At 50.3% G+C, this 19,624-nt stretch overlaps 1 protein-coding gene and 1 non-coding gene across 4 annotated transcripts; one reads left to right on the top strand and one right to left on the bottom strand.

Annotated features, from left to right (window-relative positions):
* Nucleotides 1-695: 695 nt before the first annotated feature.
* On the bottom strand, nucleotides 696-8,436 carry DNAJB5 (DnaJ heat shock protein family (Hsp40) member B5). 3 transcript variants are annotated; one of them, XM_049625378.1, is made up of 4 exons: nucleotides 8,318-8,436; nucleotides 4,714-4,958; nucleotides 1,255-1,856; nucleotides 696-1,116 (listed from the first exon to the last, which is right to left on the bottom strand). In XM_049625378.1, exons 2-4 carry the CDS (start codon nucleotides 4,922-4,924, stop codon nucleotides 883-885), a joined length of 1,047 nt encoding a protein of 348 aa, XP_049481335.1. In that variant the 5' UTR covers nucleotides 4,925-4,958; nucleotides 8,318-8,436; the 3' UTR covers nucleotides 696-882. The 3 variants fall into 3 exon arrangements, with proteins under 3 accessions (XP_049481335.1, XP_049481344.1, XP_049481350.1); XM_049625387.1 differs by lacking the exon at nucleotides 8,318-8,436 and adding an exon at nucleotides 7,516-7,875; XM_049625393.1 differs by lacking the exon at nucleotides 8,318-8,436 and adding an exon at nucleotides 7,315-7,496.
* A 5,014-nt stretch (nucleotides 8,437-13,450) lies between these two features.
* On the top strand, nucleotides 13,451-13,560 carry LOC125928349 (U6 spliceosomal RNA). The gene has a single exon (XR_007459642.1). It is a non-coding gene; the product is annotated as a U6 spliceosomal RNA (small nuclear RNA).
* Nucleotides 13,561-19,624: the final 6,064 nt, after the last annotated feature.

Genomic DNA, 19,624 nt, shown 5'->3' with positions numbered 1-19,624 from the left:
TTGGAAGTTTGAGGGTGGCTAGGCCCTGAGTTCAGAGGTGTGGGGAGAAACCTGTGACCCTGAATCTCTTGGTGGGGAATAGCTGTCATCTGACCCCAAAGCCCTTTCCCTTCCTGATGAAGGCTGGGGGATGGACCCTGCCCCCTACCTCTTAGCCTTAATACAGCAGGCCCTCTTCCCCTCCCTCCACCCCTGCAAACTCCTGAGAGCAGCAGGGAGATCTGGGTAGTGTGGGGGGCTCTCAGGGAGGCTGCCAAGCCCCCATTCACCTTCCCGGCCCTAATGAAAAGTGTCTCGTGCTCAGTGGCCCGGTTCATGGGTTACGGACCTTCCCTTCTTAACTCTGGAGAGGCACAGCTCTAGGTGAGTGCTTCGTGTGTATGAATATGTGTGCATTAACCTTAGACACTGTGGACCTAGGGGTGGGGCTGGGGTGGGAAAGCAGTGTCCTTTCTATCTTCTTCCTCTGCCACTGGGAGGAAGCTGGAGAGAAGGGAGAGGAGATGTATTAGCAAAGCTGAGAGGGGTAAGAGGACATGCTATTTACAGGCATGGACAAGGAATCTCTGTATCTTCAAGTAGCACTCAGGTCACTCTCCAGCCACTGGAGTGGGAACTGGATTTGAAACTAGTGACATGAAAATTGACCCCTGGCCTGGGCTAGCTCTCCCCACCTCCCACCCACTTCCCCAAGGCAGCCCAGCTCTGAAAGGGGTCAGGGACAGGAACATTTTCCTGAAATCCAGTGGCTTTTTTTTTTTTTTTTTTTTTGCATTTTAGAAAAAGTTGCCAGTGTCCAGTGGACATCAAGCTGGGTGCACATTGAGTGGGTGAGTGTAGGGGGTATTGCTGTGGTAGACTCTGGGCTGGCTGGGGCAGAGCCTAGGAACAGGGTAGGTGCTGCTTAAGGATCTGTCGTGTCTGTGGTGTTAATCTGTCTGGGAAGCGAACTTTGAACTCGACAATGAGGTCTCCTCGCTGGGTGGGCACCTTGGGGAAAGGAAGGCCCTCCCCACGGAGTCTCTTCACGGTGCCTGGCTTGATGACGTCATTGCAGGGTAATGGGATCACCCGGCCATCAATAGTGGGAATGTTCACAGTGCAGCCACACAGCGCCTGGGGAAAATGAGGTAGAGAGTGAGGAAAATGGGGGGTTGAGTGGGAAGGGAGGAAAAGATTGAAGTGAGGAAAGAATGTCCCCATTATTCTCCCCTGCCCCCAACACATACACACACAACCTGACCCAGGCCCTACCTCCTTGAGGCTGATCAGGGCACTGTAGAGCACATTGGTGCCATCTCGACGGAAGTGTGCGTGGGGCTTGTCTTTGAGCACAAAGACAATGTCAGCAGGGATGTTGTCAGGTGTGGCATCACCTTCTTTGGGGAAGGTGATCTTGGTGCCTTCCTTCCAGCCACGCTTGATGACAATGTGCAGGATCTTGTCCTCGGTACGCACAGTTCGCCCATCAGGGTTGAGGCGCCGCCTTGTGATCTTCATGCGCTTGGTGGAGCCGTGGTAGATCTCCTCCAGGGACACCCGCAGCTCATGTACCACAGGTGGGTCCTGCACCTTGCGCCGAGGGTATAGTGGTTCGGGGGCCCGCCTTGGGCCCCTACTCAGCCCATTGAAGCCAAAGCGGCCAAAGGCGCCAAATGGATCCTCATCTTCATCCACATCCATGTCATCTGGGTCAAAGCCACTGAAGGGTCTAGTGGAACGGCTGCTGGCAAAGAAGATATCGAAGGGGTTGGAGCCACCAAAGAAGGAGGCAAAGGTGGCGTGGGGGTCCCCGTGAAAGGTGTAGTGAAAGGAGCCACTGGAGCCACCTGATGAACCACCGCCGGTCTTCAGGCCTGGAGGGAGGAGAAGTTAGGGATAGTGTGGCTGGTCCTGGCCCCACTCCAATCTCCACCCCCTGCCCTCTACCCCCCAGTTCATGGGCCTAGAGAAAGAAGCCACCGCTCTTCCACAGAGAGGGCTAGCCTAATAGAGTAAGAAAACCTCTGACAAGATTAATTTTTATTCTTAATTATATGTTTGATAATAAAGCACATCATGAGGTTCAAGAGGCTGAGTTACAATAGATAGAAAAACTAAGTAGAAGACTTGGAGAACAGGACTTGTAGTCCTCTAGTCTCTTCCATGTACCCATGTCTCACAAAGCCTCGAGTGGCCGGCTTGGGATCACACTACAGTCATACTTGACTCCCAAATCTTTGTTTATCTCTAAAGACACACAGAGCAAGGGAAAATCAGATAGGATTTGACTACACAGGAAGCCAGTAAGTGACCTGTCCCAAATAAGGTGGGGATACAGTCCAGGAGAAAGCCTGCTTTCATTCTGCTTCTACCCATAGTTCCCTTTTTTTTTTTTTTTTTTCTGACTCCTATCCAAATGGGAAATCAAGAGGGACCCAAAAAGCAGGAAAGCTCATTAGCTTGGAGATGAGGAGCTATTTCATTAAAGTTTTTAAGAGCTTTGTTTCCACACTCAGAGCTCACACTATTGTACAACTCCAGGGGTGCCATTCACACACCGGACAGACATAGAACACAATGGGAACAGAGCTTCTTGGACTTAACACCAAGTCCTATACCCCATACCTAATGTCAAAGCAACCAAAATGCATGAACGAGCAGGCCCACTGCAGGTAATGGCCATAGCTGCTCTCTCTGGAGCCAGGTCCTGTCTAAGGAGCTCAGATTGTGGGAGGCAACCTTCATGGGGAGATGGTAGTGGTGGTGTTAGGGGGTGTGGGGAGGAGTTAGGGAAGCGGTTAACACTGAGAATTTCTCTAGAATATATAGACTCTGGGGTGGGGCCCAGGCTAGGGGAAGGGGCCCTTTTCTTTGAGGCTTTTTATCTAGAATTTCAATTGGCTGTGGAAGTCTAAGCCTAAATTAAATTAGCTTCTTATTTCCTGGGACTGCAAGAACAGATTTGGGTTTCATTAGAAAGGCCAAGTGGCAGGCAGTTCAGAGACTTGTGGCAGCTGCGTCTTCATCCCTCCCCTAAGACTCAGGGTCTGTTCTTTTCTTTTCTTGAGGGTCTGATTACCAGGTAAGTTCAAGAAGCCTGGCAGAGCTCAGTAAGAAAGGGATATTGGACTGATAACAACAGGAGGGGGTAATTTCTCTGTAGGGACTCCTGTTGTGTCACCACCACCCCCTTTTTCATGCTGGGAGCAACTTGTCCCTAGCCAGGGTTGTGCACAAAGTCTGTGTGCACAAGTCTTCTGGCTGGCTGTTGGGGAAGGGGCAGGCCAGACAGAAATATAACCCACATTTTCAAGGCCGCTTGTCCTAACCCAGGCCCCAGGCCCCTGGGTTTCTCCTTAAGGTTGTGCTGTATTCTTAGGAGACCTCCTAGGATGTAGATTGACATTAGGACCCAGTGTCTGGGTTTAGAGGCTGAACTTTGCCCTTCACTTGGGCTTGGTCATGCAGGAGGGATGAAGTTTCTGGGTAGCTCTCCAGCTAACAAAGGTGAGGCCAAGTGGAGAAAAGAGTGCAATTCCTAGACAGGTCACATGGGGGCATGGTATCTGCACTGCTTCCCTCTTCCCAGCCCTACTGTTCCCGCCCCTCCATCCCAGAGAGACAAATTTCTTAGCTGAGAGAATACCAAAGATTCTAGCAGATGCCTGTGAATCTAGGAGTTGGCAAGTCTAGTAGGTGAGCAGGGAAGACCTGAAGGAATTAGTGCATGGAGAATAAGAAGAGGGGTTTGGGAGGACTGGGGTGTGCAGAGGATAGGGGCATGGGATACATAGCAAGGAGGGGAGGAAAAGAACATTCTTTTGAGCACCTATCTACTCTGTAGCAGGTACGCACATATCATCAGACTATCTAATTTTGTGGCTAGAGTGGGGAGAGGGAGGAGGAGAATGTGGAAGAAAGGTAGATGCTGTTGGGCAGGAAGGGCAGTTCCTCTTAGGAAGGAGAGTCCTCAGCTGTGACAATGTCTCTTAATATAGCCTGACAGGTGCCTGTGGCTGGCGGGTGGCAGGCGGCCCTGAGGGGCAGGCCCAGAATTAGCAGCTACATCATGCCTGTGGGATGTACTGGGAGGGGCCACCCTCTCAGAGGCTTTATTTGGGCCTTTCCTGCCACCCTGTGCCTGGCCACCAGCTACGTCAGGGAGGGGGCAAGATGCCAGCAGCAGTTCCCCTTCCATCCTTGGATCCCTTCCACTTCCTCAGGGAGGCAAAGCTCCCTCTCTGTCCTGCTGGCCTGAAGTGGCAGGGAAGGAGAGAATCATCTCTCTATATCAGAGCTCCAGTGGTTAATTCCCGGGCTGCTTAAGGGCCAAACTTTTATGCTGATGAATGTAAATGCTCTCTCCTCAGAGAGCCAAGGCACACACGCCTTTTCCCTAACCTTCCCTAGCAGCCAATGAAGCAGCAGGGACTTCAGGCAGGACTAATAAGGCTGGGAGGGAAAAAAGGGAGGGGGAAAGCCTCTGGTTCGGACTTCAGACGTCCCTAGGGCCTGAATTTGAGGAGGGAGAGGGGCAGAGAGAGGCAGGGAGAACTATGTAAGCCAAGGCTGGGGAGTGGTGGTCTCTACTCTCCTCTGGGTGTCAGTGCGGAGAACACTTGCCTCCATCACCCCTCCTCAGCCTCCAGTTCCGTGCTACAAGAACTGGGTCACCCAGCACCCCACACAAGGACAGGGGGCCAGCATCAGCCTGGAGCACTGCTCTCTTACCTTCCTCCCCATACTGGTCATACAGGCCTCGTTTCTTAGGGTCACTCAGCACGTCGTAGGCCTCTGCAATCTCCTTAAACTTCTCCTCAGCATTGGGTTCTTTGTTCTTGTCTGGGTGGTACTTCAAGGCCATCTTCCGGTAGGCTTTCTTGATCTCATCCTCGTTGGCTCCCGATGGGATCCCAAGAATCTTGTAATAATCCTTTCCCATCACAGCCACTGGACCGGCACTTGTCTCCTTGTTTCTGAAAGAAACCCAGGGCCAGTCCTTGAAGCTCCTATTCCCTTTTGACCCAGCCCTGCTCCTGATGATGCTGCAATCCCTAAATGACTCACTGTGTGACTTTCAGCAGGTCATGCCTGTTCTGTAGGCCCCTGTCTCCCCATCAGTAAAATGAAAGGTTTGGACTAGATGGTCTCTTTCAGCTCTGACATTCTAGGATTCTGTGATTCTTTCCTCAGCCCCTAGATTTTCCCAGCAGGAAGCTGGGGGCTGTGGCCTATTAGGGGCTCAGCTAAAGCCCAGGTCCTTGGGCTAGACTGAGGACCCCTGAGAGGCCCTGCCGTGTGAGGTGGCACCATGGACTGACAGGCTCACACACAGAAGCTGGCGAAGATCAGTGTACTGGGTGAGGTCACCTGAGCATCGTGGTCTTTTACGCCATGTCTCAGGCATGGTGCCCAGGCTAAGGGCAGCTGGGGCAGTGGCCCAGGACTAGGGACAGTCCTAGGTCTTTAGCCAGTTGTCCTGGCCAGCTAGGCTGAGTCAGGGTGTAGGTGCCCGGAGTCCTCTCTGCTATTGAAGACCCCAGGCCTCCCTGTCCCTGCTTTCCAGACTATGCTAAGCCTCACGTGTGACAGATGAGAGAATGACTCACAGCCTTTGGAAACTGCCGTTTCTAGCTCTCTTATTAGCAGGGGGGGATGACACTGTCCTTCCTCCAACAAGGGCAACAGTTCCCTTTACTTATTTCCCAGTGTCTGCACACAAAATGTGTATGAAGACATGTCTGTGCCACCTAAGCACTAGTGTTAGTGAACAAAACCATCCTGGGGGTAGGGCCTTTTTAAACCTCAGTTGTTAGAACACTTAGGCACTAATTACCATTTCTTTAATACCTTCCCTACCAGTCCTTCCTCACCTGCCCTGTGGTTCAGGATCTGACCCAGGGCCAGGTCCACACTCCTCTGATAGTCCCTTCTAAGCCAGACACCAGGGTTTTTTTTTTTGTTTTTTTGTTTTTTTGGTTTTTTTTTAGGGAGAAACACAGGGCTCTAATTCTTTCACCCTAATCTCCCTTCACCACTGTCTCTGTGGTGGATATGAAGGGAAGGGGACTTTCCTGTAGTTGGGCTATTTGGGGAGATGGTCAGAAGCCATTCTCTAGCCCTTCAGAGGCTTGGCCAACCCCTACCAAGCCCAGAAAACCAGAGTCTTTCTAGCAATGTCCTGGGCTGGCAACCACCGCTGAAGTCTGCTTTTCTGCCTCTCACAGCTTCAGTGAGGTATACAGGGCTTCCTGGCAGGAGTGAGGGCTGTACTTAAGGCCCCAGGAAGGCAGGGACAATGGCCCTAGCTCCTGTCCCCACAGGGCCTGTTGCAGGTGGCTGAGTTGACTCATGGCTCTGGGAGTCACCTCACTGTGACGAAGAGAAGGCTCCATAAAGGCGGGTACTCCCCCTTCTCCCCCTACCAGCATGTCACGCCTGGTGGGGGAAGCTGGGGTTGGAAGAGTGAGAGAAGAGCATCTGGGGGTGGGCAGCCATTTTCGGAAGCAACGGTAAAAGCCGTCTGAGAGGGACCTTGGGGGTGGTCTGCCATCTCTGCCTCAGCCCACGCCTTCTCTGCCCACCCTAGGACTGGGAAGGAACCCTAGTACACCAAGAGGATGCCCCCAGAAAACCATAGCAGCTTCTAGGCAGAGGGCAAGTGGAGCGGCTTGCCAATGCTCTCACCCTCCTCTTGCTGTCCCTGTATTACCTCTTCATGAGGCCAACTTCCTTCCTGGCACTCACCTGATAACCGTTCTGGACCTATAATTCTCTTGCCTCCACAGACACAGGGCAAGCTCTTTTGGGGACTGCCTTTTTCCTTCTCCTTTCCTCCCTCTTTCCCTCCCTCCCCGTACCCACAAGCCACGTGTTGGAATGACAAAGGAGCCCCATGGCATGGCACTGCCTTTGATGGAGAAGAATGAAGAGGATGTTAATGTTGAGGCAGGAATGAAAAATGAGAAATAGCAAGGAGTGTATAGGGAGGGGAGATGGTTGATACAGAAAATGAAGTATTGGTGGAAGGGGACAAGGGATGACAAATAGAAATGGCTGAGGTGGAAAATGGGTTACCAATGGGTTGAAAGAGAGAGATGAAGAGAGTTGAAATATTGGAAGAGATATTTGTGGAAAATGGATGGATGCCTGAAGGGTTTGGTATAGGAGATGAATGATAAGGGGTACCATTCATTCAAATGTAAGGGTGAGGTAGGAGGGTCTTACATGTAATGCAGATGGGGTGAGGATGATGGTGGGCAATGAAGGGGGATGAGATGTGGAGAATTTGATGTGGTAGGGATATGAGTGCCCTTCTCCAGAGGGACTTACCGGAACTTTACAAACCCATTCAGCGTCCACGCTCGAAGTTTTAAGGGCTCCAGCTGAATTTTAAACATCAAGCTGGCTAAGAAGTCTTCTCCCCAGAAGTGTGGGAAGCTCCGGAAAGCTCCTCGGGCCTGTAGTGGGGGTGCTGCTGGGGATGGGCAGGAGAGCACTGTGCGCTTAAACATGCCCAGCCCAGCCCCTCACCTCTGATCGCTCCACCGGAGCCTGCTTGGAAAGCTGCAGCTCTGGAAGCCACCTCCTCGGGTTCTCAGAGGCACTAGCCCAGCAAGGCCTGTCCAGTGCAGCAGGAGCTAGACCTGATCCCCAGGTGTGGAGAATGAAGGAATAGGGTCCGGCGGCCACCTGCTCTCAGGTGCAGCAATGTCTGAATGGCTGTACGGCTGTGTGACGGTAAGGCTGGCAGTGGAAGCGTGCTCTTGTGAGTGGCAGCGTGTGTACCTGTGCCAGGTGTGGTTGTGAGGGGCTGAGAGGCAGTGAGTTCCTCTCGCCTCTCTCTCCGGGGAGGATCCGACCCCAATCCCCAAGAACCTACTCAATGAAGTCACTGACCCGGAGTCTCCTCCCTCGCAGATAGGCGGGGAGGGGCGGGGCAGAGCAGAGCTCGGCCGGGACAAAAGGCGCCGCGAGGAACCGAGAGGAGCGGAGAGGAAGGGAGGGGAGGGGGCTCGGGCGGGGGAGGGTGGTCGGTGATGTCACCGGCGCTGACAGGCTGGGCTGGCCCAGAAACGCCTCCGCCCACGGAACCCAATCCGACCCGGCCCGACCCTCCCCCCAGCTCAGGCTCTGGCTGCCCGCTGTTAGAGGGTCGCAGACATCGAGCACTTTGCAGACCCCAGTCCCCGCACCACCACGGCAGAAGAAACGATGGGCCTTCAGTGTCCCAGCTCCCCCCAGTCTCCCCCCCCCCCCCCCCCCGACACCAGGACCACTGGCTTCGCGACGCCCCCGCTCCCGGGACCCCTGAGTCCTGGCTCGGTGCCCTCACCAGTGAGGAGCTGCGGGCGCCACCGCGGTCCGTCAGACAGCCGCTGCCCCCTCCCCTGGCTCCGGCTCCGCCGCCTCCACTCTGGACAGGAGTCGCCTGCCCGCCGGCCGCAGACAGCGGGCCGGGGAACCCGCCCCCACGGCTCCGCCTCCGCGCCTCCCATTGCTCGGTCTGCCCATCACTCAACTCAGCTTCCCTTGTAATTGGACAGCCTTCAGCGAGTGCCTTGGTGATAGCCGCCCATTCTCCGCCCCTGTCACCCGGCCACACGCGCACACATTCCAGGCAGTGATTGGTGTCGGTCTGATTGGTGCGCTCTGGGATCAGTCAACCACACCTCTTCGCTAGCTCGTCGTGTCATTGGTGAAAGGGACAGAGGGCGGCAACTCCACGCGCCCTTTGATTTTATTGGTTGGTCTGTGGGGCTCAGACCCGAGACTGGGGGCAACTATATTAGTCCAATCTCGGGTTTGAGAAGGTGGGACGTACTGGCCACCGCTCAAATCCCGGGAGAACCTTCTGGAACCTGTGTAATGTCAAAGACAGCCTTAAAGGAAAACTGCTTACCAGTTGGCGGTGACTCTCGGCATTCTTTCCTTTCTTCATTTAGGAGGGTCGGGGAGCGAATAGTGCACTTTGGAAGGTGTAGTCCCTCCACCAGGGTCAAAAGTTCACCCCTTCTTACCTGTCTTCCATCAGAACTGTAAACTGACCTCGACCAGACCTGATTTAGCTTTACCTTACCTTGACCCGGCACTGACCTGAGGTGACCTAACAAAACAGACCCAGTAGGCATGCAGAATTTAAGCATGCTTCCCCTCTCTCCTTGGTAACCTGGTAGTTCTTCCCAATTTTAGCGCCTCCACGATTCCCGATTCCCGTTGTGAGTCCCCTTTTCATCCTCTGTATAATCCCCTAATACCACCTCCCTTATGAGCAGCCCCTCCCCAGCAACCCCCACAATCCTCAGTAACATTCTCTCTATAATCTTTCATCTCACTTCCCTCTTGAGTTCCCAAATTGTAGCCCACCCTTTCTTTCCCCTCTTCTTGGCTGGGTATATCTCCTGTTTCCCCCCATGATCTTCTGTTTTATCGTAGCCTTAATCTGTTATGACTCCCATGATCTCCCCAATCCTGGCTCCCCCCTTAACCCTTCATCTCAGCTCCACATGATTTCCTTAACACACTCAGAATCTCCCACCTCAATACCAACCCCCTCCTTCCCCCCATTAAATCTCAGCCCTAGTGTCCCCGCTGTTCAGAGCAGGCAGGGCTGCGGAGGCGGTAGCCAGCGGAAGCCGACGCTTGAGCAGACACGGTGCCTAGCGCCCACGTCACTGTCTCCCAGGCCCATCTGTGCTACAGGGAGCGGGGGTGGGGAGGGGGTAATCCGGGGGTGAAGAGGGGAAAGGAGTTCTTGGGGGGTTTGAGGACAAAAGAAGGGCCAGGGCAGAAGCTCTCACCTCTCTTTCTTTGCCATTTCCCAGAAACAGTTCCAATACCCATGAGTTCACACAATCTGGATAGAGCTGGAAACTGAGGCTTAGAGAACACCAGTACCTGGCCCTCAGAGCAGAGCAGGAGAGAGATCTAAGGGGTCCTGAGGTCAGGTCTGCATAGTCTCCATTATCTGCCTTCCTTCTAGTACTCACCATGGCGGTCTCAGGTGTAAAGGGGTGTGAGCTGTGAAGTAAAGAAAGGAAATGGGGTAAGAGGAGGATGGAGAAGAGGTGACATGAGGGGAATGAGAGAAGGGAGGGAAGATGGGGTGAGGGGGATGGGAAGAGGAGGGGAAGAGAGATAGGGTGGGAGGTAAGGAAGGGGGATGAGAAGGGAAGTAGTAGTGGGGAACAAAGACTAGAAGGGAGGGGAGATGGGATGATGAGGGAATGGAACAGTGTGACAAGGAGGTGGGCATGGTACGGTGAGGGGGCCCAGGACTGGTGCTGGCTCTTTAGATCCGGGGGCTCTCACTCCCTCACCTCCAGACTCATGGGGGCCTGGGCTGTGGGTGGCTCTACTTCTTATTCCAGTTCTATTTTGCCTCCTCCAGCCTTGCCTGTGCCAACACGGAGGCAGAGTTTAGTCACTGGGCCTTACCTGGTCCCTGCTGACGCTATGTTGTGGGCTTAGACCTTGGGGCGGGGGGGGGGCGGTTGTAGCACCTATACCTTCAGGTGCTGATGACATGGACCCCATTGTCTGCTGGGTTCTCTATGGCCACCCTGTGTCCTGTTGCCCTAAGTATCAGGTGTGTGTTAGGAAGCCAGGTGTACAGTGTGCCATAGGTGTAAAAATGTAGGCTATGTTGACCTTGTGAGTTGACTTGCCACATCTGTGCCTCATTTCCTTCTTTGTATAATGGGTGTAGAAAACGGGTATAGTACCTCACTGAGTTGTTGTGAAGGTTAATTAAGGTAACACATGCATCTAGTTCTGCGCTTGGTATGTAGTTAATGCTCAGCAAAGTTAACTGTTACTCTGTATATTCACAGATGTCTGGATGTGTGAGTGCATCTGTTTGATGTTTGAGTCTGATTGGGAGTTATTGTTGTATCTGTAATGTGATTTGTAAGTGAGAATATATCTGTGCAATATTTTTGTGTGGTAGTGTGCCTGATTCTGTATTATTTGCTGTGTATGTGATTTTGTGTTAGTATACATGTGTGACTAAATGACTGTGTAGGTCTGTATCGACATGACAAACAGCTTCGTGGATGTTGACATGTTGACATCATGTCTGCCCAGTGTATGCATGAATCTGTGATCGTGTCAGTTCTGAACACTTGCATTCACCCTCCCTCCTTATGGAGACGTCATAACCCTAGGTGTCCCTCATTTTCTCACCCTGAGGGAACCGGAACCCCGGGGGCTGGGGTGGAGGCGGGTGCCACTAAGGAGGTGTTTAGACAGGAGCACATGTTCCCTCCCAGACTGTGTATGGGAGGGGAGCCTCCTATCTTGCACATATCCTGAAGACTTCAGAGGAAGTGCTCCCCCACCTAGCCCATTCTTAGTTCCCTGTCTTGTTGCCATGGCAGCTGTTGCCAGGGGCTCCCACAGTTGCTAAGATCTGGGTGTGGGAGGCTGCCAGGCCCTGTTGCCAGTAGAAACAGAGAATCCAGGGGAAAGCAAGACTACCCCCACAGCTGCCAGCTCTCTGCAGTGACAGGACTGGTCCTTGGACCTCTCCTGTCCCCAGATTGTACCTATGATTTGTATGTGGTAATTCTATTGTTAGTGAGGAGGCTTTCACAGGAAGTTGGAACTGGAATACTGGGATCTACCTTCTGAAGAGACCGTGACTCTAGCATGCCCATTACCATCTTTAAGGTTGAGAGGTCCTTAGAAATTAGTGACTCCTTCATTCTGTCCCCCAACACTTATATGTTTCCCCTGGCAATATTTTTTGTTTGAGTTCCCCTGTGCTTATTACCTGATGCTTCCATCTTGTATATGAATGCTACATTGACCCCTTGATGCCAACTGACTCCTACCTGAGGTCAGACTCTTAGCATCTCACCTGAATACATACTGCATGCTGACACTTGGACCCAGACTTCTGTTCCACACTGAGTGTCAACTTTGACCTCAGCCTGAGACACTGACCTTGGTCTTAGTCCTGGACCAGACATTTCCTCAAACTCAGCCTTAGCTTAAGCCCTTCTAGATATGGATGAGCCCTTATTTTGATACAGGTACTAGAACTCAGCTGCAGATTCAGTTCTGATCCTGTATGCTGATTGAACACTGACCAGCGATCTACTCACTGGTACTCACCTGGTTTTTCTTTTTTATTTTTAGAGGGAGAGCGTGCAAGTGGGGGAGAGGGGCAGAAGGAAGGGGGGAGGAGAGAAGAGAGAGAGAGAGAGAGAGAGAGAGAGAGAGAGAGAGAGAATCTTAAGCAGGTTCCATGCTCAGAGCAAAGCCCGATGCAGGGCTTGATTTCATGACCCTAGGATCATGACCTGAGATGAAATCAACCATTGGATGCTCAACTGACTGAGCCACCCAGTTGCCCCTCACCTGGTTGTTCTAAACCTACACTGACCAGTACCCTAACTATTCAGAGGGGTTATTTCTTGCCTTGGGAGTGAGAGGATAGTGTTAGAAATGACCAGCAGAGGGCATGCAACATCAGGTTCTAGAGGCAAGCTTTCCAGAGCTCATCCTGGAAAGGGACAGCAGGTGTATTGAGACCTTGACTCTTTTCTCTCAGGTCACGACCGAGAGTTGTAGGTACAACAGTTGGTCTATGAGGTTAACTAAAGAAATTAAGTTTCCCAACCCAGTTATTCTAATGTTCTATGGTCATATGGGTCTCTACAATCTTGAATATGCCTACAGCTCAGCTGGACTTAGGGCTGGGCATTCACCAGAAGGTGCTTAACCATTTGTAGGCATCACAAGTCTCAAGAGGATGGGATGCCTGGTAAGTATCCCACCCCCAACTCAACAGTTTTGTCATATGCTTATACAGCTTCACTACCTTCCCTGGTATCTAGTTACCTTTTGGTGCTATTGAGGAGAAGTCTGCCTCTCCTCCACCTTTGGTCTTAGCTTTGTCCTTGAGGTCACATTGACCTCATCAGTCCCACCTGCCAGACATCAGCCATCTACATTACCTCAACTCTGTTTCTCTCCAGGGTGAGACACCTCTCAGGCCTTCATGGTTTCCTCTTCTGTCTTGCTTCATTCCAGCTCCCAAGACTATGCTCCCCTGGCTGGGTTTCAGTTCATAGTGCCTGGCTCTGATTAGCTTTTTCCAGGAGTGCTGGTACAGTGTACAAATGAGCCAGCCTGCCTTCCACTTCTGACTCTGAACTTCTTTCTACATAGCCTCATGTTACATCAGTTTTTTTTTTCCTGTAGCTACCTCATACTGTTCACCCATATCAAGTGAAGACTACAACCTCCTCTTCCTGAGCTGCTGGATCACATCTTGCCCATTTGTACGATTGCCCAAATGTTACAATTTTGAAAGGAGTGTTATATTTATTTTTAAAAAACAAAGATACTCGAAATAAATGAAACAAACAGTTTTTCAGTACCTTCTGCATTTTAGGACAATCCTCAGGCTTGGAAATCCCTGCATTTATGTTTACTTAAAGATGGTACAGGAGGGGCTGAAGTGCTTGCTGCATGAAGCAGCACATGTGCTAAAATTGGAACCATACAGAGAAGATGAGTATGGCCCCTGCACAAAGATGACATGCAAATTCATGAAGCTTCCATATTTTTGGTTTTGATGAATGTTGAAATGTAATAATGTAAAGTGAATGTATATATGAATAAATTAGTATATTACCAAAAAAGAAACAACAACAACAAAAAAGAGGAACCGAAGATCCCCTTCTGGCTCGACTATGACTTCAGCACTGTGGACAGAGGCCATTAGCGGTACCCCTGGCTATGCCTGTGATTGTGGGTGGGTGGAAGATGATACACACACAGATTTTAGATGGGGCCAGAAATCCTTGCTGCTCACTTAGTGCCTTATAGTGTATAAAGCTCTTTCCTCTCACCAAATTCATTCTTGTCTTCACTCAACTATCAGCCCAGGAGACAAGACAGGAATTGTTTCCCAGACTTTTGCAGATAAGGAAACTGAAGTTCAGCAAGGTCAAACTCCAAGCAACACTTTAGGTGGGGTGGGAAAGAGAACACTACTCCATGCTTAGCAAATTTGGCAGCTACTGTTTCCCCTTTGAAGAATGACTTTCTTACAGCTAAGAGGAGTGCACTTGAGCCAAAGCAGGGCAGTGTGAGTGGAAGTTTGTGTGGAGCCAAGGGTCCAGCAAGCCATGAGAACAAGTGGCAGTTGGGAGGGGGAACAGCCCTTAGAGGGCCTAAAGTTCATCAGGATTGTTGTACTGAGGGTGGGGAAACCTTGCTTTTCATTAGGGTCCACAGAGGCCCTGCTTTTATGTCTCTTTTTCTGTCCTAATGCTTGCCTTCACTGAACTTGAGACAGAAGAAGGGACCCTTAAGATCTCAAGCTGTCTCTGAGCCTGATAGAACTCCATTTGAAAACTCCAGGGAGGAGAGGTATGGGAGAAATGTGAGTGAATGGGGTGAGTTGTGCAGGTTGTAAGAAATCCTGTGACATGGCTACAGGACTGGCTGCTTATGTGTCTGTTTCTAGGGTGGAAAGGGGATAAGCTAGACCACACAGCAGCTGTTTCCTTGAGGTGTACTCCGACAGGCAGCACAATGAAGTGGTTGAGAACATGGGCACTGAAGCCAGACAACCTGGTTCCCGTTTCCTAGCTGTGTGACTGTGTAACCTTGAGAAACTCAGCCTCTATTCCTCACTTTTCTCATCTGTAATACAAACCTGAGGGTTGTTTTGAAGATGGTTTTATGTAAAGCATTTAGAACTTCCCAGTGCAGGGGCACCTGGGTGGCTCAATCGGTTAACTGTCCAACTCTTGGTTCCAGCTCAGATCATGATCTCATGGTTTGTGAGTTCGAGCCCCATGGCAGGGCTTCTTTTGGGATTTTCTCTCTCCCTCTCTCTCTGACCCCTCACTCTCTTTCAAAATAAATAAGTAAAAACTTAAAAAAAAAGAACTGACCAGTGCATAAAAGTATTTGAAAATATTAGCAATTATTTGTATTTGGGACCCCTGTGATTTAAAGGTAGAGTATCTGCCTCTAATCCACAATCAAGAGATGCTTTCCTGCCTATACATACTGGTTCTGTTCTTATCAGGTAAAGGAGACAAAGGGGGATTTCAGTCCTCTGAAAGCTTCTCCAGACCTTAGTTTACCCAACTCTGTCATAACACATTAAAACACTGTGGGGCTCCTGGATGGCTCAGTCAGTTAAGTAGCTGACTTTGGTTCAGGTCATGATCTCATGGCCCTCTGTGCTGACAGCTCAGAGCCTGGATCCTGCTTCAGATTCTGTGTCTCCCTCACTCTCTGTCCCTCCCCCGCTCACACACACACACACACACACACTCAAAATGATAAACATTTAAAAAAATTTACACACTGCAAAAATGGGGAAGAAACTCTCTACCAAGAAGGACTCAGACTCGGAGAAAATATAGCCAACTAGCTTTCCTACTTTGTAGCCCAGCAGGAATTGGGAAGAGAACTGTGTCTAAAACTGGCCCTTGGTGGTGGTGGTGGTGATAGGATACATAGCATACAGGCTTGGAGGCCTTACCTCTTCCTCAGTTTCTTAGAAAGTTCTGGCTTCTCTTTTCAGTGCTTTTATTTGCCCTCTGTGTCCATGGTGGAGCCCATGGTGAATCAAGTGGAATCACTTGATTCTTGGCAAGGTCATCACCAGGAAACCCCTAGAAAGAGAGCCACAGTGTATTGCATTCTTCCTGGAGGCCATGGTTGTTCCCATCTTAAGATTCAAGAATTGGCCAATGATAGGAAACCACATAGAAACTCAGCAGGTGCCCCAAATAACAGGAAACAGGAAGCCAAAATAGCATCACAATCTCTTTATTATGATTTTCACTGTGCCCAGCCTCTGGGAGCATCAGCTCCTTCAGGAGTGAAGGCTGAGCCATAGGGAGGAGCATGCAGCTGTAGTGATGGGAAAGACAGGGCTTGGGGATGTTCCCCTCAGCTTACTGTCAAGTTACCTTCCTCAGAAAAGAACATAGGAAGGGCACAAGGGACTAGAGGGCATTGGACCCCACAGTTGCTTGACTGTTCTGAGCCCCCCCTCACAATCCTGTGTTTGGCTGGCAGATAGAGCATAGGCCATCTCTTAAAGAAGGCTAAGCTTGAAGGCCTTTGTTTCACATGGATATGGGAAGGCCTTGCTGCTTATACCTTGATGTTCTCATCTATGGTCATGCCAACACATGCTATCCAAACTAGAATGTGATTGGGCTTCTTAGTCACTGGCCCAGACAGATGTGACACCCTGTCCACAATCTTGGTCATCAGGACATGTGGCTCAGAGGGAAGGTTTTCCTTAGTGTTAGTTGGGTCTAGTGGAATTCTGTCACCTGTTTATTTTCTTTCCTTTCAAGGTTGCCAAAAGCAGTGGCAGCAGGAAAGCAACAGCAGGGGAAATGCCCAGTCCTACCCCATTCCAGGACTGAGCTATAGGGAACAGGCATGGTACATTAATATTTTCCATTCTCCAGCCAGGAGATCTCTATTCTCTGAGCTGTAGCCAGGAGCCCAGAGAGAGATCCTGGGCATATTCAAACTAAGTGGCATGGAGAAAGTAGCAATTTTATTCTACTGTAAATTGAGGAGTAAAAAGGGTTATGGTTACAGGTGCTACAGGATGTTGTCCTGACATACAGTTGGTCTGCCTTTTAGTGCCAAGTATATTCCTGCCTTTACTCTGCTAGTTTGAAGGGGTCATGCTTGTAGGATCACTAGAGTCTGCTACCAGTCCTGCCTGGAGGTTATTCTTGGCTCTGCGGTGGTCATGGCCAGCCTGGGCCCCTGCCAGACAGCTTATGCCTCTTGGCTTTAGGGCTTCCTTGCACCACTCTTACTGAAGCCATGAAACCTGCAATGATTGAGGTTGTGCTTCAGACTAAGAGGCCTAGGCACAATTCTGGACTCACTCCCCAGTGAGGTGCCCTCTTCCCAGGGAGTTTGATCCTGTGCCTCCCATGTTAGTAATAGGAATGCTGAAACTCCCAGATCTGGCCACTCAAACAAGGCCAGGGTGACATCCCATAGGGAGCACCAGGGCCAAAAAGGCCAGTGTCTGCGCTATAGGCCCAGTCACTTGGACTGAAGGTGGGAAGAGGCAATGTGCTCATGGCTTTGGCTGTTCTCAAAGGAAGAAAAGCACTTGGGAGTGGGCCAGTACCTGGGAGCAAAGGAACTGCTCCATCTCTGGGATCCAAAGGGGCCTTTACTCAAAGCACAGAGCCTACCATTGTTGCAGAAGGCTTGTCTCAGGAGAGGAAGCCACAGAGCAGACCTGGAGAGATTATGTGGCCATAGCTACTGCCTCAGCTTACCCTCTGTCCCTGCAGCTCCACTGTGTCATCCATATGCCCCTTTCTTTAAATCTAAGCATAAGGAAAAGGAGTGTTTGGTGAAATAGGCCTAGGGCAAGTAGTCTTCAGAGGAGCATAAACATAATCTTAACCTCCATTGGTAGTGGGTGGAGCAGGTGGTGCTTGTAAAAAGCACTGAGCTCAATTTGGGGCAGCCAGGAAGAAATGACTGGAAGGAACATTTTCTCAAACCCTTAGAGTCAGACACTAATTTTTGTACTTGGCAGAATTTCAGATAGTCACAGTGATGGAAAGGCTTGAGGAAAAGGAAAGGGAATCGGTTTCACTACGTTTATGAAAGTTTGAACACCTTCATATATATTGCAGAGGAGCTCCATGGATTGGGACACTGGAAAGGGTCATCCCAGACAGGGGGGTTGGGATGGGCCTTCTGCAACTCTGGTCTGGGGGAACAAAGGAACCTCTTCATTAGTAAAAAGCTACATGCCTAATGCAGAGGAGGCTAGTTATTCCTCCATGTTTTGCTTCTTAGGACTCTTGTGGACTGGGAACTCTATGCTGGGGTCCTCTGGGCCCTCTATAGCATGCACCTACCAAGAAAACTTGCTGTCTTGGAACAGGAAGAGAGATAGTCCCAAATGGGCCTGATCCTACTGTGGAAGAAATTCAGGGCCTGCTTTGCTAGGCCCTGGGATGTACCTGGCCTGATCCGACCATGGTCTTTCACCACTCACCCACAGAAAGCTAGAAGCTGCAGTTCCACAGAGGTAGGCATCACCTTGTCTGTGAAGGATCAGGGAACAAGAAGATATATTTCCAGTCTCTATGACTGATGCTGAGGCAGGAGAAAAAAGCGGTTCAGCTCTCAAAGCCCAGAGCTTGTCTCTACTCAAAATTCCCTGTCTGTAATCCAGCAGCCCAAGGCCATTGGCATACAAGGTGATTTACCAGGAGAATAAGCAAGAGTCCCTGTGCTGAATGTGTTTTAATCTTCTCAGTGTGAAACCCCAGGTCTGGCTGCTTCAGAGGCAGTCCTTGGACCCAAGAGTCCTGTGCTTTTGCTTTTTATTTTTTCTGGCTAAACTAAATAATGGCCCCTCCTAGCTGATCAATCTTGGGAGTATGCCTAAGAAGTATTTACAAAAAGTTGTGGGTTTTAAAATGTTCAGAGCCATATACATGAATCCAAATTGATCTTCTGTCTCCTTCATTTCAGTACTGAATAATCCAACCCTTGAAGTTTCTCACCCTGATTCTGGATCAGGCAGTTTCTACAGAAGGAGAGCATATAGTACTCTTACCATGACCCTGGTTGCAGCTCCCCACTTTCCTCTGAGCATCTCCACACTGAGCTGTATGCTACTTCTTCTGTAAGCACCCAATTTAGTACAAGTGCCTTGAACAATGGAGATATGTTAGCTTCTACATGATCAAGCCAACCCCCTCTCTAGTATTAAAATTTGGCTAAACCTAAGTTGTCAGGCTGGAAACAGAACCTGGACTCCGGGGCCAGGGCTGACCCACAACATGCAGTGACTTGAGAACTTAATGAGAACTTAGTAAGGACAGCTGGGGCTCAGACATGTAGGGAGAAGCAGCAACTCAGGCCCTATCTCAGTGATGGGGAGAAGAATGAATCTTCTTCTGTGAGGCCTTGCTCAGACTTTCTCTGATCAAGAGCTGAGATGCAAATCTTCTTCTTAGCTCCAGCTTCTTACCCTCATTGTTAGGGTGGTTGAAAGGAGTCTTCACTGAGGGCTTCTGTGGAACTGCTCTTTCTTGGGCTGTGGGAGAGGCTGGCTCTTGTTCTTTATGCAATGGCACACTTTTTTTTTTCCAGGTCTACAGGTGAGTTGAGGTGGAAAGATGGAAAAGCACAAGGCTTCCCTTTTCTTTTTCCATCCAGACCTTGTCCTCACTGGAGATCAAGCTTCGGGTCTCTGTGGTAGCCAACTTGGATGAGGCATCTAATACAGAGGCCTGTGGTTCTTGCCATCATACTTGTTCTATTCAGGCCCCCTGGGCTCTAGGCCATGTGTTCCCATCTGCAAAGCAGGGGCCAGGGTGGCTCATCTTGGTTTTTAACTGTTCTCCTAAAGACTTTTGGACTTGAAAGATGTGGTGAGAGGTTCCTAGAATTCTGGGTTCCTGGGAAGGGCTGCCTTCCCCTCTTCTAATTAGGACTCCATAGACTAGTTACCTTCTCTGTCTCTAGAAATTAGAATTTAAATAAATAATGGGCTGAAGTGCCAGTGGTGGTTTTCAATAATTTTGTCACCCCAACATACCTGAGGGACATAGCACACACCTACCAGAACAGTGGCTCACCACAGAAGGGATTT

The sequence above is a fragment of the Panthera uncia genome, chromosome D4 (assembly GCF_023721935.1).
Source record: "Panthera uncia isolate 11264 chromosome D4, Puncia_PCG_1.0, whole genome shotgun sequence".
In the NCBI taxonomy this organism is placed as follows: Eukaryota; Metazoa; Chordata; class Mammalia; order Carnivora; family Felidae; genus Panthera; species Panthera uncia.
This window is presented reverse-complemented; position numbering and strand designations above follow the sequence as displayed.